General features: G+C 51.3%; 1 protein-coding gene across 1 annotated transcript; it reads left to right on the top strand.

Annotated features, from left to right (window-relative positions):
• Window positions 1-8,607: 8,607 nt before the first annotated feature.
• Window positions 8,608-20,205, top strand: LOC142477708 (purine nucleoside phosphorylase-like). The gene is made up of 6 exons (XM_075582363.1): window positions 8,608-8,844; window positions 14,870-15,033; window positions 16,484-16,587; window positions 18,324-18,499; window positions 19,007-19,197; window positions 19,807-20,205. The coding sequence occupies exons 1-6, from the start codon at window positions 8,822-8,824 to the stop codon at window positions 20,037-20,039; spliced, it is 891 nt and encodes a 296-aa protein (XP_075438478.1). The 5' UTR covers window positions 8,608-8,821; the 3' UTR covers window positions 20,040-20,205.
• Window positions 20,206-27,414: the final 7,209 nt, after the last annotated feature.

Here is a 27,414-nt window from a genome sequence, read left to right as displayed (position 1 = left end):
GAGCGGGGGGGGAGAAAGGGGAGCGGAGGGGAGAAAGGGGAGCGGGGGGGGGGAGAAAGGGAGCGGGGGAGGGAGAAAGGGGAGCGGGAGGGGAGAAAGGGGAACGGGGGGGAGAAGGGGAGCGGGAGGAGCGGGGGGGGAGAAAGGGGAGCGGGGGGGAGAAAGGGGAGCGGGGGGGAGAAAGGGGAGCGGGGGGGGGAGAAAGGGGAGGGGGGGAGAAAGGGGAGCGGGGGGGGAGAAAGGGGAGCGGGGGGGCGAAAGGGGAGCGGGGGGGAGAAAGTGGAGCGGGGGGGGGGGAGAAAGGGGGAGCGGGGGGGGAGAAAGGGGAGCGGGGGGGGAGGAAAGGGGAGCGGGGGGGGAGAAAGGGGAGCGGGGGGGGGGAGAAAGGGGAGCGGGGGGGAGAAAAGGGAGTGGGGGGGGAGAAAGGGGAGCGGGGGGGAGAAAAGGGAGTGGGGGGGGAGAAGGGGGAGCGGGGGGGGGAGAAGGGGGGAGCGGGGGGGGGGAGAAAGGGGAGCGGGGGGGGGAGAAAGGGGAGCGGGGGGGAGAAAGGGGAGCGGGGGGGGAGAAAGGGGAGCGGGGGGGAAAGGGGAGCGGGGGGGGGGGGAGAAAGGGGAGCGGGGGGGGGGGGGAGAAAGGGGAGCGAGGGGGGGGGGAGAAAGGGGAGCGAGGGGGGGGAGAAAGGGGAGCGGGGGGGGAGAAAGGGGAGCGGGGGGGGGGAGAAAGGGGAGGCGGGGGGGGGGGAGAAAGGGGGAGCGGGGAGAAAGGGAGCGGGGGGGAGGAGAAAGGGGGAGAAAGTGGGGGGGAGAAAGTGGGGGGGAGAAAGGGGGGAGGGGGGATGGGGGAAAGGAGGGGAGGGGGGACGGGGGAAAAGGAGGGTGGGGGACAGTGGACAGGAGGGGGGGGACAGTGGACAGGAGGGGGGGGCAGTGGCCGGGGGGACACAGTGGGCGGTTGGGGGGGGGAAAGTGGAAAGGACAGTGGACAGGAAGGGGGGGAGAGTGGACAGGAGGGGGGGGAGAGTGGACAGGGGGGGGACAGGTGAAAGGACAGTGGACAGGATGGGAGGGGGGGGAGAGTGGACAGGGGGGGAAGAAGTGGACAGTAGGGGGGGGGCAGTGGACAGGAGGGAGGGGCAGTGGACAGGAGGGGGGTTGGTTTTCTTTAAATTGACGGGTCCCTCCTCTCCACTCCCCCTGTAACTTTCTCCGCTCCTGACCCCCCCCCCCCATGTGTAGCTCCGGTCCCCACTCTACAGTGTCTGAGACACAGTGTAACACACACACACGCACACAGACACACACACAGTGTCACACACACACACACACACACTCACACTCACCTCTCCTTCTGGCCGCTGCCATGTTAGTTAGTCCGCGAGGGAGGAAGGGGTCCTTCGTCCGCCGCCATCTTAGGTGCCGCGTGGCAGCGGTAGGCTGCCCTGGCCAATGCCTGTCCCAGTGCCAGGGAGGTGAGCGGTGAGGTGAGCGGGAAATGAGCGGGAGGGAGGTGAGCGGGAAATGAACGGGAGGGTGAGCGGGAGGTGAGGGGGAGGTGAGCGGGAGGTGAGTGTAGGGAGCGGGAGGTGAGTGGAGGCAGCGGCAGGTGAGTGGAGGCAGCGGCAGGCTGCCTTGCCCACTGCCTGTCTCCGCGCCGGGGAGGTGAGTGGAGCGGGAGGTGAGTAGAGGGGAGCGGGAGGTGAGTGGATGCAGCGGCAGGCTGCCCTGCCCACTGCCTGTCCCCGCGCCGGGGAGGGAGTTGAGCGGGAGGGAGGTGAGTGGAGCGGAGGTGGAGGGAGGTGAGTGGAGCGGGAGGTGAGTGGAGAGGGAGGTGAGTGGAGCGGGAGGTGAGTGGAGAGGGAGGTGAGTGTGATGGGGGGGAGAGGACAGAGAGAGAGAGAGGTGTGTGTGTGTGTGTGTGTGTGTGTTTCCCTGTGTGTCCTTTGGCCCGTCACTCCGCCTCAGGCCAATGAGAGGTGTGCGGGGGCGGGCGGGCCAAGGGACCAATGAGATTGCCGCTAGGGACGCAGACATACAGTGCTTTCAGAAATATATAGTAGATATATTAAGGCTCGCTGATTTATTTCGGAGTTTGGCCGCTATTTGTCTGTCTGCCTTATTGCCTTTTTCATAAAAGGTCTGATTTGTCCATCTCATTGCTTTCTCAGTGTCTTCTATCAGTATGTTTTGAAGTTCTGATCTATCTTTATCAATCATGACTCTAACGGTATCTGTTGGGTTTTGTTGGTAAGTCTTCTCATTTTTTCTAATACTATTATTGAGGCTGTTTATCCTCTTATTTTTCTCCCTTTTCCTATGAGAGGCAATGCTGGTTGTTTTACCTCTAAGAGTGGCTTTGTGCGCTGCCCATAGCGTGCAGTCGCTGACTTGCCCGTTATCATTTAATGAGAAATAATCCCGTATGGCCGTCTCTATGGCTTTTTTGGTTTCTGGTATCCTGAGTAGGTCATTCATACGCCAAAGTGTGCCCGTCGGCCCTTTGGTGTAGGTCTCTTATGGTTAATGATACCCGGGTGTGGTCTGACCATGTAATATTGTCTATTTCTTTTTTATCTATCGCTGGTGAGTGGTAGATTTGGTGGTTGGTTACCTTGTCAGGGGTGCTGGAACCGTGCAGGCTGGGCGTTGGTTACATTGTCAGGGGTGCTGGAACCGTGCAGGCCGGGCGTTGGTTACCTTGTCAGGGTGCTGGATCCATGCAGGCCGGGCGTTGGTTACATTGTCAGGGTGCTGGATCCGTGCAGGCTGGGTGTTGGTTACCTTGTCAGGGTGCTGGATCCGTGCAGGCCGGGCGTTGGTTACCTTGTCAGGGTGCTGGATCCATGCAGGCCGGGCGTTGGTTACCTTGTCACTGTGCTGGATCCGTGCAGGCCGGGCGTTGGTTACCTTGTCAGGGTGCTGGATCCGTGCAGGCTGGGTGTTGGTTACCTTGTCAGGGTGCTGGATCCGTGCAGGCTGGGCGTTGGTTACCTTGTCAGGGTGCTGGATCCGTGCAGGCTGGGTGTTGGTTACCTTGTCAGGGGTGCTGGATCCGTGCAGGCTGGCGTTGGTTACCTTGTCAGGGTGCTGGATCCGTGCAGGCTGGGTGTTGGTTTACCGTGTCAGGGTGCTGGATCCGTGCAGGCTGGGCGTTGGTTACCGTGTCAGGGTGCTGATCCGTGCAGGCTGGGCGTTGGGTTACCGTGTCAGGGTGCTGGATCCGTGCAGGCCGGGCGTTGGTTACCTTGTCAGGGTGCTGGATCCGTGCAGGCTGGGTGTTGGTTACCTTGTCAGGGTGCTGGATCCGTGCAGGCTGGGTGTTGGTTACCTTGTCAGGGTGCTGGATCCGTGCAGGCTGGGGCGTTGGTTACCTTGTCAGGGTGCTGGATCAGTGCAGGCTGGGTGTTGGTTACCGTGTCAGGGTAATGGATCCGTGCAGCTGGGCGTTGGTTACCGTGTCAGGGTGCTGGGTCCGTGCAGGCTGGGTGTTGGTTACCTTGTCAGGGGTGCTGGATCCGTGCAGGCTGAGCGTTGGTTACATTGTCAGGGTGCTGGATCTGTGCAGGCTGGGCGTTGGTTACCTTGTCAGGGTGCTGGATCCGTGCAGGCTGGGTGTTGGTTACCTTGTCAGGGTGCTGGATCCGTGCAGGCTGGGCGTTGGTTACCTTGTCAGGGTGCTGGATCCGTGCAGGCTGGGTGTTGGTTACCTGTCAGGGTGCTGGATCCGTGCAGGCTGGGCGTTGGTTACATTGTCGGGGTGCTGGATCCGTGCAGGCTGGGCGTTGGTTACCTTGTCAGGGTGCTGGATCCGTGCAGGCTGGGTGTTGGTTACCTTGTCAGGGTGCTGGATCTGTGCAGGCTGGGTGTTGGTTACCTTGTCAGGGTGCTGGATCCGTGCAGGCTGGGCGTTGGTTACCTTGTCAGGGTGCTGGATCCGGGCAGGCTGGGCGTTGGTTACCTTGTCAGGGTGCTGGATCCGTGCAGGCTGGGTGTTGGTTACCTTGTCAGGGTGCTGGATCCGTGCAGGCTGGGCGTTGGTTACCTTGTCACTGTGCTGGATCCGTGCAGGCTGGGGGTTGGTTACCTTGTCAGGGTGCTGGATCCGTGCAGGCTGGGCGTTGGTAATACAATGATGGGCGCCAGAAACTAAACCGCCGTCGATAATTGCGCAGTTTAAACATACACTTCTTATTCTATACAGTCTCTGGTATATTCACAAGTTGTACTGTTTGTCGGCTCTTCCCCAGCTGCCCCCAAATCTTGCCCTGTTAGTTGGGTCCTAAGGCTTGGCATCTTGATGGGTTTACCTATATGATCCCTCTTCTGAATACCGTCTGTAGAGTTCCTTCTCCGGTAAGCCCCTGCTGAGCCGTGTACTAGATCCTCCGGACCGTCATCAGTATCCCCGTCTCGGGTATTGAACGCCACCCCGTGGTCTTCTGGGTTAGAGTTAGCTAAGGACCCCCTGGTTGGGCTGATCCTGCTACGCCTCGGCTTTGGGGAACTCCGACCAGGCATAGGCTTTCTCCAAGTGAAACACGAGAGTAGAGAGGAGACGTTCCTATGAAGACTACCTAGATCGGACACTGTCCCTAACTACAAAACAAGAAAGATGATCCCTACCCCGCCATAGAACCACTGCATATATTTACACTATCTACAGGGAGGCTCCTGCACTAGAACTTCAAGAGGGACCTGCATTCCAGCACCTTCTCCCCCACTATATATACCCTACTGTGACGTCACTGTCACCGGGCAGAAGTGGGCGGGGACTTAGACTATATGAACCCATTTGGTTAACCCTGTAAGGCCCTCGTAATCCCGTAGCCCCCCTACGTGATGTAAACAGCTGAATCACATGGCAGTGCGCCCTTCACTCGGTTTTGGGCATAGGTGTACGATTAGCGACGGTGACACGTCTACACCCAGTTGCCGCTTGGGGGGTCCGCGGGGACACAGAGACAAGGGACGCAGTATGCCGGCTCTTTCACGGCCGCTTCTGCAAGTGGCAAGCAAAGTGCTAATCCCGACACAAATGTTCGTATGGTGGAGGCCATCACTGCTAAACGGCCAGGCGTGCGCTCGACCAAGCCTGTTTATAAGGAATGCTCATCTAGCGGGGACGCCGGTGAGCCCAAGAGCAGTACTGTGGTTGTCCTGAGCAGTGGGGAGAGAGAGAGATACCCGCTCAAACCTCAATTGGGTTGATAGATGGGTGCACTGGGGGAAATAATTCATCACAAAATGAATATCACACCTAGAGATCTCTCCTATGAAAGAGAGGAGGCTGGAGGAACCCACAAGGGAGGGACATGTACATCATCAGTAACAGGAAGCAAAGGCAAGCAGGTTTCTCAGCAGCACCTAGTGGAGGACGGGGGAACTGCAGGCTGACAGCACCCATGATAGGGTTAATAAATTACGGGCAGAACCCTGTCTTGTATTGTGACCAGGAGAGAGGATGCACTCAACAATTGTATCATTTGCTGGGTGTTCAAGTGTTGCAGTGGCAAATACACACAGTATTGCATCTCTGCCCTAATTTCTCGCTATGCACCATCCCGACTCTTGCGTTCTGCTCAAGGATGTCTTCTCTCTACCCCCTTTGTATCTAAAGCCCTCTCTCGCCTTAAACCTTTCTCACCGACTGCCCCGCACCTCTGGAATGCCCTTCACCTCAATACCCGACTAGCACCCTCTCTATCCACCTTTAAGACCCATCTTTAAACACACCTGCTTAAGGAAGCATATCAGCACTGTAGCTGATACTTCACACCTCATACATCGACCTTTGCCCCCCGCAGACGCACTTACCAGAACGCCTCCTACTGTCTCTGTACGTTTCTCCTACCTACCAATTAGATTGTAAGCTCTTCGGGACAGGGACTCCTCTTCCGAAATGTTACTTTTATGTCTGAAGAACTTCTTCCAATTATGTGTTATTTGTATTATGTGTTATATATATGATTTCCAGGTGTTTTCGGGGAGTGCAGGTACATGTGAAAACAAAACATGCATACGAGTATAGTAAGTAGCTTTCTTCAAAGTCCAACGACGTGTGTACTCACAAATGTCTCACTGTTAAAGTGTGAGTAAAGGTTTATTTGCGGTGCCAGGAACATCCATCCGCAGGTACAGTCAGTCACCTCCGTGGAATGGAACAAGAGAACCAAAAATAGCGTAGACTGATAAAAAAAAAAAGTGCCTGCTTCAGCACAGGTGGCTCAATCAGTGCCTGCTTCAGCACAGGTGGCTCAATCAGTGCCTGCTTCAGCACAGGTGGCTCAATCAGTGCCTGCTTCAGCACAGGTGGCTCAATCAGTGCCTGCTTCAGCACAGGTGGCTCAATCAGTGGCTCAGTCTTTGAGCCACCTGTGTCAAAACAAGGATATCCTGAAAACCTGACCTGTTGGTGGCCCTTGAGGACTGGAGCCGCCCACCGCTGCGGTATAGACATTGAACAACACGCACACGTATGTGTGCAGGCCGGGACATGACATAGGAGTGCCTTATTGCGCCGCTAGAGACACTACATGGCGACTCTGTGTACTGTACACACGACTGAACATAATGGTGAGGGGGGGGGGGGGAGCGGAGCACTAATGAGGAGGAAATTGAATCAGGATGGACTGTCCCGTGAGGGGGACGTCACTAACGTAATAAGGCTGCGCTGCTCGTGACTGCCGCCTCACAGGGAGTCATTGTGCATGTTTTGTGGGTTGGGTGTTTTAAAGATGGCTGCTCTTGGAATGTTATTGCTGGTTGCTATGACAATGTCAGTAATTGCGATGTAGGCCCTTTGCTTTAGACATAGCAGGTCTTGTGCATTTTGTGCACAGCAGTATCTAGGGGCGTCGCGGAGCTGGCTCGCCCTCATTGGGCGAAACGCTCACGTGACCTGCCCGTTGCGCCGAGGAATCAGATTGAACTGATTCCTCGCGCACCCCCTCCTGCTGCGCGTGAACAATGCGTTAAGGCAATGTGATCGCACCGCGTGCGCACGCCTCCGTGTGGTCTGCGGAAGCATGGACGCGGCCTTATATGCAGAGCAAGGTGTACTACAGTATGTGCAAATAATGGTCCATGAGTATTATATGCAGAGCTGTGTGCGTGCGTGTATGTAGAGCTGTGTGCGTGTGTGTGTGTGTGTGTGTGTGTGTGTGTATGTAGAGCTGTGTGTGTGTATGTGTGTGTGTATATATGCAGAGCAAGGTGTACTACAGTATGTGCAAATAATGGTCCATGAGTATTATATGCAGAGCTGTGTGCGCGCGTGTATGTAGAGCTGTGTGCGTGTGTGTGTGTGTGTGTATGTAGAGCTGTGTGTGTGTATGTGTGTGTGTATATATGCAGAGCAAGGTGTACTACAGTATGTGCAAATAATGGTCCATGAGTATTACATACAGAGCTGTGTGTGTATGTAGAGCTGTGTGTATGTGTGTGTGTATATATGCAGAGCTGTGTAGAGAGAGAGAGACAGACACACAGACTCACAGACACACAGACACACACAGAAAGGCAGAAACACACAGACACACACAGAAAGACAGACACACACACACACAGACACACACAGAAAGACAGACACACACAGAAAGACAGACACAAGCAGAAAGACAGACACACATAGACAGATAGACACACATAGAAAGACAAACACACAGACAGACACACACAGACAGACACACACAGACACACACAGACAGACACAAACAGACAGACACACATAGAAAGACAGACAGACACACAGACAGATAGACACACACAGATAGACACACACAGACAGACAGACAGACACACACACACACAGACACACAATGAATATGTGTATGAATAGCAGCACACACTGGGGAAAGCCCCAGCAGAGGCAGGTGTGGTGCACGGGTAAGGGTAAATAGTTACAGTCTGTGAGGATCCCTAGAGATCCAACATTCCGGCACAAGGAATAATCCTTTATTGGGTCCAAAATGCACAGATATGCCCATCCCCCTTCTTCAGGGGTGGGGACCGAAACGTCAGGCATAGGTAGCATTTTGGACACAATAACCCATTTTATGTGATTATCCATCGTGATGTGCCAGTATATTGGATTTCTAGGCATCCCTACAGTGTGTGTGTGTGTGTGTGTATGTATGTATATATGTGTATGTATATATGTAATATACACACACACACACACCTGTGTGTGTATCTCCTATCTATCTATCTATCTATCTATCTATCTATCTATCTATCTATCTATCTATCTATCTATCTATCTATCTATCTATCTATCTATATTATATGTGTATCTATATATATATATATACCGTGGGACTGAAGGAGTTACCTATTGCTCCTCTTCTTCTAATGTTCTTGGTGTCTGATGGTCAGAGAAGAGTTAATGCCCTAAGGGATTCTGCCCCCTGCTGCTTACCCCGGGTGGTGGGCACCTCCTAATTACCCTGATGAATTGCACACATCTCCTCATGGGACTGACCTGTACATGCAGCAGATGGGCTGTTAGGAACTGCAGGGTCACATCTTGTGACCGCTCGGATCCTGCCCCCCCCCCCCCCCCCCAACCCCGTGCAAATCATTAACTTCCCAAAGAGGGAGGTGGCGGGCAGCCAATCACTCGCTGCCCTGGGGGGCTAATGAGACATCTTTATATTCCGAGGCTAGTGGTCCTGTCTCACACCCACTGCTGCGCTGAGCCACCCGAACCCAGATACAGGAGAGAGGAGAGGAGAGGAGAGGAGAGAGAGAGAGAGAGAGAGAGAGAGAGAGAGAGAGAGGAGAGAGAAGAGACGTAGACAAGAGAGAAGAGTGGACACAGCACTAACATGCATAGCAAGGAAAGCTTCAGGTCAGTGACTTCCGAGGCGTGTGTATGTGTGTGAATATATGTGTACTGCATGTCTGCAGTTATATGTACGTGTGGGTGTATGCGTATGTCTGCATGTATATGTACGTGTGGGTATATATGTGTATGTCTGCATGTATATGTACGTGTGGGTATATATGTGTATGTCTGCATGTATATGTACGTGTGGGTATATATGTGTATGTCTGCATGTATATGTACGTGTGGGTATGTATGCGTATGTCTGCATGTATATGTACGTGTGGGTATGTATGCGTATGTCTGCATGTATATGTACGTGTGGGTGTATGCGTATGTCTGCATGTATATGTACGTGTGGGTATATATGTGTATGTCTGCATGTATATGTACGTGTGGGTATGTATGCGTATGTCTGCATGTATATGTACGTGTGGGTATGTATGCGTATGTCTGCATGTATATGTACGTGTGGGTATGTATGCGTATGTCTGCATGTATATGTACGTGTGGGTATGTATGCGTATGTCTGCATGTATATGTACGTGTGGGTATGTATGCGTATGTCTGCATGTATATGTACGTGTGGGTATATATGCGTATGTCTGCATGTATATGTACGTGTGGGTATGTATGCGTATGTCTGCATGTATATGTACGTGTGGGTATGTATGCGTATGTCTGCATGTATATGTACGTGTGGGTATGTATGCGTATGTCTGCATGTATATGTACGTGTGGGTATGTATGCGTATGTCTGCATGTATATGTACGTGTGGGTATGTATGCGTATGTCTGCATGTATATGTACGTGTGGGTATGTATGCGTATGTCTGCATGTATATGTACGTGTGGGTATGTATGCGTATGTCTGCATGTATATGTACGTGTGGGTATGTATGCGTATGTCTGCATGTATATGTACGTGTGGGTATGTATGCGTATGTCTGCATGTATATGTACGTGTGGGTATGTATGCGTATGTCTGCATGTATATGTACGTGTGGGTATATATGCGTATGTCTGCATGTATATGTACGTGTGGGTATATATGCGTATGTCTGCATGTATATGTACGTGTGGGTATATATGCGTATGTCTGCATGTATATGTACGTGTGGGTATATAGTTACATAGATGAAGTTGAAAAACCTATGCTAAATTTAGACGAAATATATTTGTAGTTGTATTTACAGTATTTTCATCCAGAGGAAGCAAACACAAACCCCAGTGACACATCATCTAATGATATCTCATAAGGGGGAAAATCAATGCCTTCCTGATTCAGATTCCTCCCTGGATCAACATCCTTCCCATGTTTACTTATTTGGTATACCCCTGTATACCTTTTCTTTCTAAAGAGATGTCCAACCTTTTTTTGAAGATATCTATTGTATCTGCCATCACAGTCTCCATGGGTAATGAATCCCACAATGTAACTGCCCTTACTGTAAAGAACCCTTTCCTTTGTTGCTGGAGAAATCTCCTTTCCTCCAACCTTAAGGGATGGCCCCGAGTCCTTTGTACTGCCCGTGGGATGAATAGTTCTTGTGAAAGCTCCTTGTATTGTCCCCGAATATATTTGTATATAGTTATCATATCCCCTCTTAGACGCCACTTTTCTAATGTAAATCAATGTAATGTAGCTAGCCTCATGCATCAGATTGTCCATCCCCTTCATTAATGGGGTGGGTCAGTCGCGCAGGCCGGTAGGAAGCTTGCGGCTTCCTATTGGCCCATGTGACCGGGGGCTTTAAACCTGAGCAGGAGATAGTGGCACACTATAAGGAGGTCAGTATCTCGGGAAGCAGGGGTTTCAGCTCTGGAGACACCCTGCTTCAAACCCAAAGTGTTTCAAACCCAACCCCAAAAAAAGGAAAGTAGCAATGCTACACTTTCCATCTTGCCGCCCCCTGAGACCTGCCCCCTCACCCCGAGATCTGCCCCCTCACCCCCTGAGATCTGTCACCCCCATGAGTCCTGCCGCCCCCCCGAGACCTGCTGCCCCTGAGACTTGCCACCCTGAGACCTACCGCCTCACCCCCTGAGTCCTGCCGCCCCCCCTGAGACTTCCCCCCTGAGACTTCCCCCCTGAGTCCTGCCGACCCCCCTGAGATTTGCCCCCCTGAGTCCTGCCGACCCCCCTGAGACTTGCCCCCCTGAGTCCTGCCGCCCCCCCTGAGTCCTGCCGCCCCCCCTGAGACTTGCCCCCCTGAGTCCTGCCGACCCCCGAGACTTGCCCCCCTGAGACCTGCCGCCCCCTTGAGACCTGCCACCTCCCCTGAGACCTGCCCCCGAGACCTGCCGCCCCCCTGAGACCTGCCACCTCCCCTGAGACCTGCCCCCGAGACCTGCCGCCCCCCTGAGACCTGCCACCCCGCCCCTCTGATACGATGTCTCCGTCCCTTCTGATTTAAATAATCTAACCGCCTTCCTCTTCTTGTCCATTTCCTCCCCTACCTGTATATTTAGCCACATTGGTTTAGACTTGTTTCTTTTATATTTATTACCCAAGGGAATACACAGATAAGTGTGCTTTTCTAACAATGTTTTAAAGACTGCCCGTTTATCTTCTACATTTTTCCCTGCAAAACACCATCCCAGTGTATTACTTGTAGATTAGTCCTCAGTTTATTAAAATCTGCCTTTCTAAAGTTTAAGGTCTTTGTTGAAGATAAGTAATATGGTTTTTGATAATTTATTTCAAATAAGAACATGTTATGATCACTGTTACCCAAATGTTCCCGGACTTGAATATTTGTTATTATTTCTACATTGTTTGATATGACCAAATCCAGTATTGCCCCTCTCCGGGTTGGTTCTCATGTGGGTATGTGTATGTCTGCATGTATATGTACGTGAGGGTGTATGTCTGCATGTATATGTACGTGGGGGTGTATGTCTGCATGTATATGTACGTGTGGGTGTATGTCTGCATGTATATGTACGTGTGGGTGTATGTCCGCATGTATATGTACGTGTGGGTGTATGTCTGCATGTATATGTACGTGGGGGTGTATGTCTGCATGTATATGTACGTGTGGGTGTATGTCTGCATGTATATGGACGTGTGGGTTGTATGTCTGCATGTATATGTACGTGGGGGTGTATGTCTGCATGTATATGTACGTGTGGGTGTATGTCCGCATGGATATGTACGTGTGGGTGTATGTCTGCATGTATATGTACGTGTGGGTGTATGTCTGCATGTATATGTACGTGTGGGTGTATGTCTGCATGTATATGTACGTGTGGGTGTATGTCTGCATGTATGTACGTGTGAGTGTATGTCCGCATGTATATGTACGTGTGGGTTGTATGTCTGCATGTATATGTACGTGTGGGTGTATGTCTGCATGTATATGTACGTGTGGGTGTATGTCTGCATGTATGTACGTGTGGGTGTATGTCCGCATGTATATGTACGTGTGGGTGTATGTCCGCATGTATATGTACGGGTGGGTGTATGTCTGCATGTATATGTACGTGTGGTGTATGTCTGCATGTATATGTACGTGTGGGTGTATGTCTGCATGTATATGTACGTGTGGGTGTATGTCTGCATGTATATGTACGTGTGGTGTATGTCTGCATGTATATGTACGTGTGGGTGTATGTCCGCATGTATATGTACGTGTGGGTGTATGTCCGCATGTATATGTACGTGTGGGTGTATGTCCGCATGTATATGTACGTGTGGGTGTATGTATGCATGTATATGTACGTGTGGGTGTATGTCCGCATGGATATGTACGTGTGGGTGTATGTCTGCATGTATATGTACGTGTGGGTGTATGTCCGCATGTATATGTACGTGTGGGTGTATGTCCGCATGTATATGTACGTGTGGGTGTATGTCCGCATGGATATGTACGTGTGGGTGTATGTCCGCATGTATATGTACGTGTGGGTGTATGTCCGCATGTATATGTACGTGTGGGTGTATGTATGCATGTATATGTACATGTGGGTGTATGTCCGCATGGATATGTACGTGTGGGTGTATGTCTGCATGTATATGTACGTGTGGGTGTATGTATGCATGTATATGTACGTGTGGGTGTATGTCCGCATGGATATGTACGTGTGGGTGTATGTCTGCATGTATATGTACGTGTGGGTGTATGCCCGCATGTATATGTACGTGTGGGTGTATGTCCGCATGGATATGTACGTGTGGGTGTATGTCTGCATGTATATGTACGTGTGGTGTATGTCTGCATGTATATGTACGTGTGGGTGTATGTCCGCATGGATATGTACGTGTGGGTGTATGTCTGCATGTATATGTACGTGTGGGTGTATGTCCGCATGTATATGTACGTGTGGGTGTATGTCTGCATGTATATGTACGTGTGGTGTATGTCTGCATGTATATGTACGTGTGGGTGTATGTCCGCATGTATATGTACGTGTGGGTGTATGTCTGCATGTATATGTACGTGTGGTGTATGTCTGCATGTATATGTACGTGTGGGTGTATGTCTGCATGTATATGTACGTGTGGGTGTATGTCTGCATGTATATGTACGTGTGGTGTATGTCTGCATGTATATGTACGTGTGGGTGTATGTCCGCATGTATATGTACGTGTGGGTGTATGTCCGCATGTATATGTACGTGTGGGTGTATGTCCGCATGTATATGTACGTGTGGGTGTATGTATGCATGTATATGTACGTGTGGGTGTATGTCCGCATGGATATGTACGTGTGGGTGTATGTCTGCATGTATATGTACGTGTGGGTGTAAGTCTGCATGTATATGTACGTGTGGGTGTATGTCCGCATGGATATGTACGTGTGGGTGTATGTCTGCATGTATATGTACGTGTGGGTGTATGTCTGCATGTATATGTACGTGTGGGTGTATGTCCGCATGTATATGTACGTGTGGGTGTATGTATGCATGTATATGTACGTGTGGGTGTATGTCCGCATGGATATGTACGTGTGGGTGTATGTCTGCATGTATATGTACGTGTGGGTGTATGTCTGCATGTATATGTACGTGTGGGTGTATGTCCGCATGGATATGTACGTGTGGGTGTAATGGTGAAAGGTGCGACGTGCTCGAAACACACAACCTTCTCACCTCTCTCCGCCCCATGTTGTTCCATCTTCTCTTTGGCCCCAACCCCAGGCTCCTGACACCTCTCGATTGGCTGCATTACCCAGCAGCAGCCAATCAGGATGGAGGAAGCTGCCCAGCCCTGCTCTCTCCCTGCTCGGGACTCAGAGTAATCCCACGGCCCTACAAGCCAGACAGGCCACTCTGACCAGAGATCTAATACCGGAATACACACACATGTCCAGTATTAACTCTCATTCATTACTGGACAGAGTGGCCAAATACAGGACAGTCCGGTTCAATACTGGACACCTGGCGACCTTATTGTCTGCGTATATACGTATGTCTGTCTGCATGTATATGTACGTGTGGGTGGGTGTATGTCTGCATGTATGTGTGTATGTCTGCATGTATGTGTGTATGTCTGCGTGTATGTGTGTATGTCTGCATGTGTATGTATGTCTGCATGTATGTGTGTATATCTGCATGTGTATGTATGTCTGCATGTATATGTACGTGTGGGTGGGTGTATGTCTGCATGTATGTGTGTATGTCTGCGTGTATGTGGGTATGTCTACGTGTGTATATCTGCATGTGTATGTCTGTACTGTATGTGTCTGCATGTATGTGTGTATATCTGCATGTGTATGTATGTCTGCATGTATGTGTGTATATCTGCATGTGTATGTCTGTACTGTATGTATGTCTGCATATCTGCATATATGTGTGTATATCTGCATGTGTATATACGTGTCGGTGTATGTCTGCGTGTGTGTGTGTGTGGATCTGCAGGTATATGTACGTGTGTGTCTGTCGGTATGTCTGAATGTATGTACACGTGTATATGTACATGTGCCTGAGTGTGTACATGGTGTGTTACAGGACACACAGTTGCAGACACATGTTTGTACATACTAGTGATACTTGTGGCTGTGTGCATCTGCTAACAAACTGGCGGTGCTGACCTCTGACCCCACAGATACGAGGACTGCGAGGAGACAGCAAGGTGGCTTCTGGGACGCGTGCAGAGCCCCCCAACCATCGGCATCATCTGCGGCACCGGCCTGGGGCTCCTCGCAGAGACGCTGCACAACGCAGAGACCTTCCCTTACAGCCAGATCCCAAACTTTCCAGCAAGCACCGGTGCCTGGGAGCTAATATTCCTCGGGGGCAGGGCCTGTGCGGGGGGGGGCAGGGCCTGTACGGGGGGGGGCAGGGCCTGTACGGGGAGGCAGGGCCTGTACGGGGAGGCAGGGCCTGTACGGGGAGGGCTGGGCCTGTAAGGGGAGGGCAGGGCCTGTACGGGGAGGGCAGGGCCTGTACGGGGAGGCAGGGCCTGTACGGGGAGGGCAGGGCCTGTACGGGGGGGGCTGGCCTGTACGGGGAGGGCAGGGCCTGTACGGGGAGGGCAGGGCCTGTACGGGGAGGGCAGGGCCTGTACGGGGAGGGCAGGGCCTGTACGGGGAGGGCAGGGCCTGTACGGGGAGGGCAGGGCCTGTACGGGGAGGGCAGGGCCTGTACGGGGAGGGCTGGCCTGTACGGGGAGGCAGGGCCTGTACGGGGAGGGCAGGGCTGTACGGGGAGGCAGGGCCTGTACGGGGAGGCAGGGCCTGTACGGGGAGGGCAGGGCCTGTACGGGGAGGGCAGGGCCTGTACGGGGAGGGCTGGGCCTGTACGGGGAGGCAGGGCCTGTACGGGGGGGGAGGCAGGGCCTGTACGGGGGGGGGGGGGGCAGGGCCTGTACGGGGGGGGGCAGGTCCTGTACGGGGGGGGGCAGGGCCTGTACGGGGAGGGCAGGGCCTGTACGGGGAGGGCAGGGCCTGTACGGGGAGGGCAGGGCCTGTACGGGGAGGGCAGGGCCTGTACGGGGAGGGCAGGGCCTGTACGGGGAGGGCAGGGCCTGTACGGGGAGGGCAGGGCCTGTACGGGGAGGGCAGGGCCTGTACGGGGAGGGCAGGGCCTGTACGGGGAGGGCAGGGCCTGTACGGGGAGGGCAGGGCCTGTACGGGGAGGGCAGGGCCTGTACGGGGAGGGCAGGGCCTGTACGGGGAGGGCAGGGCCTGTACGGGGAGGGCAGGGCCTGTACGGGGGGGCAGGGCCTGTACGGGGAGGGCAGGGCCTGTACGGGGAGGGCAGGGCCTGTACGGGGAGGGCTGGGCCTGTACGGGGAGGGCTGGGCCTGTACGGGGAGGGCAGGGCCTGTACGGGGAGGCAGGGCCTGTACGGGGAGGGCAGGGCCTGTACGGGGAGGGCAGGGCCTGTACGGGGAGGGCAGGGCCTGTACGGGGAGGGCTGGGCCTGTACGGGGAGGGCAGGGCCTGTACGGGGAGGGCAGGGCCTGTACGGGAGGGCAGGGCCTGTACGGGAGGGCAGGGCCTGTACGGGGAGGGCAGGGCCTGTACGGGGAGGGCAGGGCCTGTACGGGGAGGGCAGGGCCTGTACGGGGGGCAGAAGGGGGAGATATTAACGTACAGATATTAGTGGGATATGGTATTGCTACAGTACTATACATTATATCCTGTACACCGTGCAGATCTGGATTCCTACCCCTAACACCTCCCCCTGTATACTCTGCGCTGTGTACCCCTCCCAGTGACCGGGCATGCGGGGCAGTTGGTGTTCGGTTCCCTGCAGGGGAAGACGTGCGTCTGTATGAAGGGCAGATTCCACGTGTACGAGGGGTACCCGCTGTGGAAAGTAAGAGCTGACACTCACACCCCATAGTGCCAACCTCCCAGTCTCGCCCTCTGTCTGTCACGCAGTCCCCCTGTCTGTCTGTCACGCAGTCCCCCTGTCTGTCTGTCACGCAGTCCCCCTGTCTGTCTGTCACGCAGTCCCCCTGTCTGTCTGTCACGCAGTCCCCCTGTCTGTCTGTCACGCAGTCCCCCTGTCCGTCTGTCACGCAGTCCCCCTGTCTGTCTGTCACGCAGTCCCCCTGTCTGTCACGCAGTCCCCCTGTCTGTCTGTCACGCAGTCCCCCTGTCTGTCTTTCATGCAGTCCCCTGTCTGTCTGTCACGCAGTCCCCCTGTCTCTTTCACGCAGTCCCCTGTCTCTTTCACGCAGTCCCCTGTCTCTTTCGCGCAGTCCCCTGTCTCTTTCGCGCAGTCTCGCTGTCTGTCCCCCTGTCTGTCACACAGTCCCACTGTCTGTCTGTCCCCCTGTCTGTCTGTCCCCCTGTCTGTCTGTCCCCTTGTCTGTCTGTCCCCCTGTCTGTCTGTCACGCAGTCCCCTGTCTGTCTGTCACGCAGTCCCCTGTCTCTTTCACGCAGTCCCCTGTCTCTTTCACGCAGTCCCCTGTCTCTTTCGCGCAGTCTCGCTGTCTGTCCCCCTGTCTGTCACACAGTCCCACTGTCTGTCTGTCCCCCTGTCTGTCTGTCCCCCTGTCTGTCTGTCCCCCTGTCTGTCTGTCCCCCCGTCTGTCTGTCACGCAGTCTCCCTGTCTGTCGCACAATATCCCTGTCCCTGTGACTCAGTCCCCCTGTCTGTCACACAGTCCCCCTGTCTGTCTGTCCCTCAGTCCCCCTGTCTGTCTGTCCCTCAGTCCCCCTGTCTGTCCCTCAGTCCCCCTGTCTGTCTGTCCCTCAGTCCCCCTGTCTGTCTGTCCCCTCAATCCCCCTCTCTGTCTGTCCCTCAGTCCCCCTGTCTGTCCCTCAGTCCCCCTGTGTGTCACACAGTCCCCCTGTCTGTCTGTCCCACAGTCCCCCTGTCTGTCTGTCCCTCAGTCCCCCTGTCTGTCTGTCCCTCAGTCCCCCTGTCTGTCTGTCCCTCAGTCCCCCTGTCTGTCTGTCCCTCAGTCCCCCTGTCTCTCTGTCCCTCAGTCCCCCTGTCTCTCTGTCCCCTCAATCCCCCTCTCTGTCTGTCCCTCAGTCCCCCTGTCTGTCCCTCAGTCCCCCTGTCTGTCCCTCAGTCCCCCTGTCTGTCCCTCAGTCCCCCTGTCTGTCCCTCAGTCCCCCTGTCTGTCCCTCAGTCCCCGTCTGTCACACAGTCCCCCTGTCTGTCCCTAAGTCCCCCTGTCTGTCACACAGTACCCCTGTCTGTCTGTCCCTCAGTCCCCCTGTCTGTCTGTCCCTCAGTCCCCCTGTCTGTCTGTCCCTCAGTCCCCCTGTCTGTCTGTCTGTCACACAGTCCCCCTGTCTGTCTGTCCCTCAGTCCCCCTGTCTGTCTGTCCCTCAGTCCCCATCTGTCTGTCCCTCAGTCCCCTTGTCTGTCTGTCCCTCAGTCCCCCTGTCTGTCTGTCCCTCAGTCCCCCTGTCTGTCTGTCCCTCAGTCCCCCTGTCTGTCTGTCCCTCAGTCCCCCTGTCTGTCTGTCTGTCCCTCAGTCCCCCTGTCTGTCTGTCACACAGTCCCCCTGACTGTCTGCCACGCAGTCTCCCTCTCTGTCTGTCACACAGTCCCCCTGTCTGCCCCTCAATCCCCCTGTCTGTCCCCTCAGGTCACCCTCCCGATAAGGGTCTTTAAGTTGCTGGGGGTGCAGGTGCTGTTGGTGACAAACGCTGCCGGGTCTCTGTGTGACACTTACAGAACTGGGGACCTCATGATAATTCGGGATCACATCAATATGCCCGGCCTGGCCGCACTCAACCCGCTCACAGGGCCCAACGATGAGAGGTGAGGGAGCGATGTTCTGCATGAATATAATAGTGTGATGGTCTGCAGGTGTCTAACATGCAGATATAATGGTGCAATGTTCTGCAGAGTCTGACAAAGGGACATAATGGTGCGATGTTCTGCAGGTGTCAGCCTGGTGGACACAATGGTGCGATGTTCTGCAGGTGTCTAACAGGCAGATATGATTATGCAATGTTGTGCAGGTATCAGGCAGACATGATTGTGCGTTGTCCTGCAGGTGTCGGACAGAAGGATATAATGGTGCAATGCTCTGCAGGTGTCTCACAGAGGGACATAATGGTGCAATGCTCTGTAGAGTCTGACAGAGGGTGGGGCGATAATCTGCAGGCGTGTGATAGGCAGATATAATGATGCGATGTTCTGCAGGTGTCAGGCGGATATGATGGCGCGATGCTCTGCAGGTGTCCGGGACACAGTGGTTTGACGCTCTGCTGAAGACGTAAGGTTGCAGTGCCGTGATGCTCTGCGTTCCCCCCCCCCCCCCAGGTTTGGCCCCCGCTTCCCCTCCCTGAGGGACACGTATGACAGTGACCTGCGCTCCTTGGCTCTGGACATCGCCCGCCGGCTCGGACACGCGGGGCTCACCCACGAAGGCGTATACTGCATGGTGGGGGGCCCCAACTTCGAGTCCGTGGCTGAGGCCCGATTCCTGCAGAAGCTCGGAGCCGACGCCGTGGGTGAGTAACCAGGAGTAACGTCTGGGGCGTAGCAGGGGGTACAGGGGGTACCTATATCAGGGTAACTCATCCTTCCTGAGCATTAATGAGATGTATGAGAGTAACCACTCCTCTGGGTATTAATAAGAGTAACTATTCTTCCCAACTAATAATAGACAACACAGGGCTAAAGCAAGGGGGGGCTCAACTCCGGCCCTCAAGCCCCCCAACAGGACAGGTTTTCAGGATATCCCAGCTTCAGCACAAGTGGCTCAGTCAGAGGCTCAGTCAAAGACGCTGCTTCGACTGAGCCTCTGAGCCACGTGTGCTGAAGCAGGGACTGATTGAGCCACCTGTGCTGAAGCAGGGATATCCTAAAAACCTGACCTGTTGGGGGCGGAGGGGGGGGGGGGTTGAGGACTGAAGTTGAGCATCCCTGGGCTAGAGTATTCTCACTGTAAGGTGAGAAAACAACCCTCATGTATCTGGGTATTACTTGGGAATTACTTCCTGTGTATTAACATGGTATAAAAAGGTAATGAGTTACATAGGATACTCCGCTGGTATCTGTGTGAGCGCAGGGAGTACCTGGCAGTACCTAAGCGGATAATCTCCCCCCCCCCCCCCCAGGTATGAGCACGGCCCCGGAGGTGGTGGTGGCGAAGCACTGCGGCATGCGGGTGTTCGGCCTGTCGCTGATCACGAATCGCGTGTCGCAGGAGTACGAGGGGGAGGAGTCTGTGAATCACAGCAGCGTGCTGGAGGTGGGCGAGGGCCGAGCGCAGATCCTGCAGGAGTTCGTGACCGAACTGGTGAGAAGCATCCGGCTCCACGGGGAGAGGGAGAGCCAGGACTCCCTGTGACCCTACAGTACGGGAACACCCGCAGCGGGGGGCGTCGGACCCATCACATCCTCTGCTAGGAATCCCACCCCCTGTAATTCTCGGAGAAGGACCCCCCCCCCCACGCCTGCTGTGCAGGAACCTCTGCTTTGTGTCACTGGAACATTTATAAAGATTCATATTTTCACCTGCGTGGTTTGTACATGTATAATAAGTGTGTCAGTATAATAATGCATGTACCTGTGTGTGTGTGTGTATGTATACTGTAATAGTGCATGTACCTGTGTGTGTGTGTGTATGTATAATAGTGCATGTACCTGTGTGTGTGTGTGTATGTATAATAGTGCATGTACCTGTGTGTATGTATAATAGTGCATGTACCTGTGTGTGTGTGTGTGTGTGTGTGTGTGTGTATAATAGTGCATGTACCTGTGTGTGTATGTATAATAGTGCATGTACCTGTGTGTATGTATAATAGTGCATGTGTGTGTGTGTGTGTGTGTGTGTGTGTGTGTGTGTGTGTGTGTGTGTGTATAATAGTGCATGTACCTGTGTGTGTGTGTGTGTGTATAATAGTGCATGTACCTGTGCGTGTGTGTGTATGTATAATAGTGCATGTACCTGTGTGTATGTATAATAGTGCATGTACCTGTGTGTATGTATAATAGTGCATGTACCTGTGTGTATGTATAATAGTGCATGTACCTGTGTGTATGTATAATAGTGCATGTACCTGTGTGTGTGTATGTATAATAGTGCATGTACCTGTGTGTGTGTGTGTATAATAGTGCATGTACCTGTGTGTATGTATAATAGTGCATGTACCTGTGTGTGTGTGTGTGTATAATAGTGCATGTACCTGTGTGTGTATGTATAATAGTGCATGTACCTGTGTGTGTGTGTGTGTGTATATGTATAAGAGTGCATGTACCTGTGTGTATGTATAATAGTGCATGTACCTGTGTGGTTGTATGTATAATTGCCCATGTGTGTGTATGTATAATTGTGTGTGTGTGTGTGTGTGTATAATAGTGCATGTGTGTGTGTGTTCAGAAAGAAAAGTTTGCGCAGTCCCAACAAAAATCCCTCTGTATCCAGAAAGCGATGGTATCCCTCTGCTGCTCCCACTCTCCCGTGATCGGCGGGCTCAAACCGGAACACAGACACAAAAAGGAAGCGCAAGAAAGGAAAAACCATCGGTCAAAATTAAAAAAAACTTTATAAATTGACTCGAATTTACATACTAAAAATCACATAAAAATCCATGATACAATAAATGGATCCTGATAGACCCAATGACCCACACAGCCTAAGCACTAGTGGGGGCTTCCCAAATCGCAGACCCACAGGTGGACTGTTCAGGGTATAAATAGATGTTCCTGCTTACATATGAAAGAGAACACACCCCGTGCAAGGCTGGTGAGTATCCGCAGCTGGTTGAGCTTCCGTCGTCACTTCCGCTCCCCACTGCGTGATGACGTCACCTCTACGCGTTTCGCGTCATATGACCAACCAGTTGCGGATACTCACCAGCCTTGCATCAGACTCGTCATTGCTAGCCTGAGTACCTGGGCCTGAGTACCTGGGCCTGAGTGGCTACAATCGGGACCTTGTCCTCGGTTTAACCGATCACTTCTTCTCGACCGGACTGCAACCTCGGGAATATCTTCCTTTTCAGGGCACCTTACTAACTGACCTATTGGCAGGGTTGCCACTTTCTACTGAAGGCCAACCCGGAGAAAAACGTATAAAAAAATTATCTTCCTTGGTGTGGCGGCGTCTCCCGGCATCCTGCTGCGTCTCCCGGCATCCTGCTGCGTCTCCCAGCATCCTGCTGCGTCTCCCGGCATCCTGCTGCGTCTCCCGGCATTCTGCTGCGTCTCCCGGCATCCTGCTGCGTCTCCCGGCATCCTGCTGCGTCTCCCGGCATCCTGCTGCGTCTCCTGGCATCCTGCTGCAACTCCCCCCCCTCCAACTGCAGTGAACAAAATGATGCCGCATTACCATAACAACGGGACACGTGTCGTTGTGCCGCTACACAGCGTCACGTTGCCATGGCATGACGCAGGCGTGTTCACTGCAGTTGGAGGGGAAATTGCAGGAGGATGCCGGAGGCGCCGCCGCCACCCGGAGGTTGACAGGCTAAACCCGTAGCGCAGAGGTTAGTGCCCAAAGCCCAGAGTCTCGGGGTCAAACCCAGAGAGGTCGCAATCCTGCCTATCGGTAGCAGGTGGTTCCCATGCAGAGTCTTCTCTGACTCCTCTCCCTTTTCGGGTTTTACTTTATATCCTGGCAGTCCGTTTAGTTTTTCTATTACTACATAGGGCCCCGGCTTCCAGGCCTGGCTCTGTCTGTTGAGCTTGCCGACTTAGCCGAGGCAGCCCCCCCCATTGTTAACTCCGCAGGGTGTGAATACGCCAGAGGCACAGCCGTGGGGGAGATTCCCATACTGTCAGCCACTCTATTCAGGTTGACTGTGGTACCCCATCTGGGGGGTCTCGATCTGTTTACACAGGGCCTTCACCCCAGAAGTGGTGATTTCCTCCCACTGTTTATTTATTTCCAGGGCATCTCTGGGAATTCGAGACAATCCATCAGCATCAATATTTTGTCACCCGGGTCTGTATTTCAGACTGAAATTGTATGTGGCCAATACAGCTTATCCACCAATGGCCCATGGCATCCAATTTAGCTGATGCTAAGTGACAGGTCAGGGGATTGTTATCCGTGTGCACCACGAACGTTGCGCCGTACAGATTTTCATGTAGTTGATCCACCATTGCCTACTTCAAGGTTAAGAATTTGAGCTTGTGCACAGGGTAGTTCTTCTCGAAGGGTGCCAATCGCCAACTAACGAATGCTACCGGCCGAAGCCCCTCAGGATGCTCCTGATACAACACTGCTCCAAACCCTTCCAGGCTTGCATCCACATGTAGAATAGAAGGCTTGTGTGGGCCAGTGAACGCCAATACCAGTGCGTTACTGAGACCGTCTTTTATAGTTTTGAAAGCCTCCTCGCACTTGGGAGTCCATCTGTTTCCAAAAGGCTCATTCATCTTGAAATAGTCCTGATTAGTGGCACTGGCTGCCATGCTGCGTCCCCGCGGCGGTGGGAAGCCTTTGGTTAACTGCGTCAAAGGCAGCACTACAGCCGAGAAATTATTCACAAAGCGTCTGTAGTATCCACAAAATCATAAAAAGGAGTGTAGCTCTGGCAGTTGTCGGAGCCTGAGCCAGGTTGCCATGGCCTCTAATTTAGAGGGGTCTGTAGCCACTCCTTCTTCAAACACGATATGCCCCACATACGTGACAGACGTTCGGCAGAACTGACCCTTGCGCAGGGACAATTTTAACCCACTCATTTAGTTGGTCCAGCACCTTCATTAGTCGGGCCCCGTGTTCTAATCTCTTTCCAAAGACTATGTGGTCATCCAGATAGACTAGCACCTCCAGCACGTTCATATCACCCACAATGCGTTCGATTAGTCTCTGAAATGTGGCTGGGGCCCATGACACTCCTTGCGGCATGCGCTCAAATTGATAGAACCCCAATGGGCATATGAAAACAGTCTACTCTTCGCCTTGTTTGACCATGGGAATCTGATAGTACCCGCTATGGAGGTCCAGAACCGAAAACCATTTGTTCCCGGTGAAACAATCTAAGGCATCTTCTATGTGGGGCATGGCATATTGATCCGGAGTGGTCCTCGAGGCACATGGGAAGAATGATGGTTTCCTGCTGGTGCTGCTCTTACTGAGCCTTTCTGCACCGGGGGCCCGGTATGTTCCTTCACTGGGTCCCGAGGTCGTTTCCCGAGTTAGAACAGGAGCGGATGAACTACTTAACTACCTGAGGTAGATTCTCCCTCTTTCAGCAATGTCTGGCATAATGACTTCCTTCTCCACACCTGTAGCAGAAGTCCGACCCTCCATTTTTATTCCTCAACGATCCCCCGAGGGTTATTTCCCCATCTAGCATTTGACTCCCTACGTGGTGGCCACCGTGTTTCTCCCCGGCGCTCCTCCCTAGGGTTCTTACCTGGCACATCTTCCATTCGCATGGCAGTCATCAATTTCGGCATTCTTCCAGATAGTTCACTTGCCCTGTCCGTCCTCTGCTCCTTCCTCACTCGGCCTATTGGGTGTCTCGCCTCTTGGCAGCCCCTCTTCTGCAAGCCAGGCTCCTGCATTGCAATCTCCCGATCCTCATTGACTACTGGCAGCCAAGCCCTTAGCCCTTAACAATCATTTTTTTTTGTTTAGATTAATAATGTACAGAAACAGAATAAAATGTTACTGTTATCTAGTACAAGATATTTATTTAAATGTCATTCGGCAATACGCCCAGACAGTTGGCTATATATCCAGATTAATGCCAAGTTCTTTAGGTCAGAAATTAGGAAGGTATCACGGAAGAAGTTTTAAAATAATCACTTTTTTTTTTGTGTAGATATATATTTTTGAAGGACAATTTGTGATTTTTTATATTATCTATGACCCCATATAAAGTTCTGTTAAGACACAGAATATCTGTCTAAGAGAAACTTTTACTACCCATAGACACTCAAATTAATACAGCTCAACCCCGTTATAGCGCGATCCGTTACAACGCGAATCCGCTTATAACGCGAGGCAAGGGTGGCTCCCAATTTTTCGGAATTAGGAATACTTTACATCACGATTATTGGCGGCTTAAATATTTTATTGAACAATGCATACAATTGTACATTATTTCTAACGCGATCCGTTTATAGCGCAATGTGATTCTTTGGATCCCCAAGCACAGCGTTATAAGGGTGTTGAGTTGTATAATGGGTTAAGATTTGGCCGACATGGTTGATTACTGTCCAAGGACAGATTCCTCGAATTGGCAGCTGTCCAAGGCCATTACGATGCCAAAGGGAGGAATATGTTCTTGTTTTAAAGGCAAAGGTTATATGAAAGAATAGATAGAAAAGTAATTTAAAATTAGAAGGAAATGGTGATTACAATTTAGATTTTTAAATGCAAGATAGGGGAATATTGCAGATGTTATTAAGGTTTCTCTGTTTGGAATCAAGATAGGAAAATTGCCTGTTTATTTCTCTAAAAGAACCGTCCCTGTCGGGTTTCCAAATAGCAGAAACATTGCATTTCACCGCAACAAACTGGTAAACCTGAAAATAGTTTGTTAATGGGGGGTGGGGGGTGATAAATTAAGATGAGTAAAATTACGTAGGGTTAGGCAAATTGGGAATTTGACGAAGCACCAAACTAGGCGTGAAACGCGTTAGAGTGCTTTACCTCCTATATGCCAGGCTGTCTTTTTCATTAAATTGCTTTTAAACCGAGTTCCAGTATTGTAGCCCTCCTTGTTAGCTGTTCCTGCTTGCTGCTGTGCTCCGTTTTTTCCTCTTCACATTGGATCTCCTAAAATTAGGTATGGTTAGGCAAAATAGGAAGGTTATTTTTACAACGTTAAAGAAATGTAGCAATTCTATTTCTATACAAAGTTTGCAACAGAATTCAGGATTTTAATAGAAACAGTCACTCTAAAGTACAGTATAGTTTATATAGATCAGTGGAAATTATATATAGGAAAGGCAGGTTAACCTGAGAAACAAACAGATGTCACTGCTAAGAGCTAATATTGTGTGCTTAATCTTTATCTCCCCAGGTGGAGGATAGATATGAGTTACCTGGAAGAGACTTCTGTTTTTCGAATACAAATTTTCGGGAAAGCTGGACTTTTTGGAGACAGAGATGTCCCGTGTCCAAAAGCATAGTAGTTACATAGTTACATAGTAGTTACATAGTTACACAGTAGATGATGAGGTTGAAAAAAGACGTGTCCATCAAGTTCAACCTATGCAAAATTTAGGCGACAGATACTTTATCCTATATCCGTACTTACAGTATATTAATCCACAGGAAGGCAAAAACAAAACCCCAGTGACACATCATCTAATGATATCTCATAAGGGGAAAATACATTTCCTTCCTGACTCCAAGAATTGGCAATCGGTTTACTCCCTGGATCAACATCCTTCCCATGTTTACATATTAGGTATATCCCTGTATACCTTTTCCTTTCTAAAAAGATGTCCAACCTTTTTTTTTAAACAAATCTATTGTATCTGCCATCCCAGTCTCCATGGGTAATGAATGGTACATTGTAACTGCCCTTACTGTAAAGAACCCTTTCCTTTGTTGCTGTTGAAATCTCATTTCATCCAACCTTGAGGGATGGCCCCGAGTCCACAGATGGCTAGCAGCTACAGAAAGACACAAGATAAAAGACCCGAATCCACAGATGACCAGATCGGAAGCAAGCAAGAGAAGACGACAAAACCTTGACAAAGAAACACAATGCACATTTTTTGCTACCAGTTGTGCACTTCCATGGAACATTATGAAGGAAAACATCACGCATGCGGATGTTTCAAAAACTATATCGAAAAATTCAGAGGATCCATGTCTCCTTCTGGGATAATAAATAGATATATGTAACTTTTCACTGCTTTATGCAAATAACCAGATAGTAACAAGTATAAGTGTTTTACTAACAATTTCCGTATTTTGCTCCATTCTAGTGAATAAATGTGTATTAGTTTGCATCCAATGAATGGATAGATGTCACTAAAAATGTATACGTTAATTAAACAGATAGTCCAATTAAGATTTATACTCCATATCTGGTCCGTGAGTGTGTCTGAGTGGAACATTACCAAAGATTATACACCATATTTTCCCAATGTTAAAAACGGAATAATAATAATAATATAAGAATAAACACATTCAAGGGAAATAATTAATTTGTAGGAAACTTAGAAAAAGTAAATTGCTTCTAATACATTTTGGGTACAAGATTAAGTCTGTCCAAGGCCAAGATAAGAGTACAGGCTTTGTGCCCAGACTTTTCCAAGCATTGTTTAATTGTATTATTGTTTCATGCTAACAGGTCATGCATAGGTTACATTAATAGCTAGGATTTACTACATAAATCTGTTTTTAGAGTAGATAAGTGAGAACGTAAAGAACGAACCAACAATACCACAGAGCGATGAACAATGCTTCATTCTCCACCCATAGTATGTTTTAGTTTAGCCTGTACCTGTAGATGAAGCTTATTGTTATTTTGACACTATAAATAAATTAACTGCCAAGTCATCTGCTTTCGGATATTTCATTTGATATTGTATAAAAGGAAACGCACGATTACAAACATAAGGGACTTTGTTTTTCACAAGGATATCATCATATTTGATCAAGATTTCAGAATATTGGTTTCTATGGACTATGTTATTTTCATGTGTCAGTGTGTGTATAATAGTGCATGTACCAGTGTGTGTGTATGTATAATAATGCATGTACCAGTGTGTGTATATGTATAATAGTGCATGTACCAGTGTGTGTA

Source organism: Ascaphus truei, unplaced genomic scaffold (genome assembly GCF_040206685.1).
Source record: "Ascaphus truei isolate aAscTru1 unplaced genomic scaffold, aAscTru1.hap1 HAP1_SCAFFOLD_2278, whole genome shotgun sequence".
Lineage (NCBI taxonomy): Eukaryota > Metazoa > Chordata > Amphibia > Anura > Ascaphidae > Ascaphus > Ascaphus truei.
The sequence above is the reverse complement of the archived record's forward strand: the minus strand, read 5'-3'. Positions and strand labels throughout refer to the sequence as shown.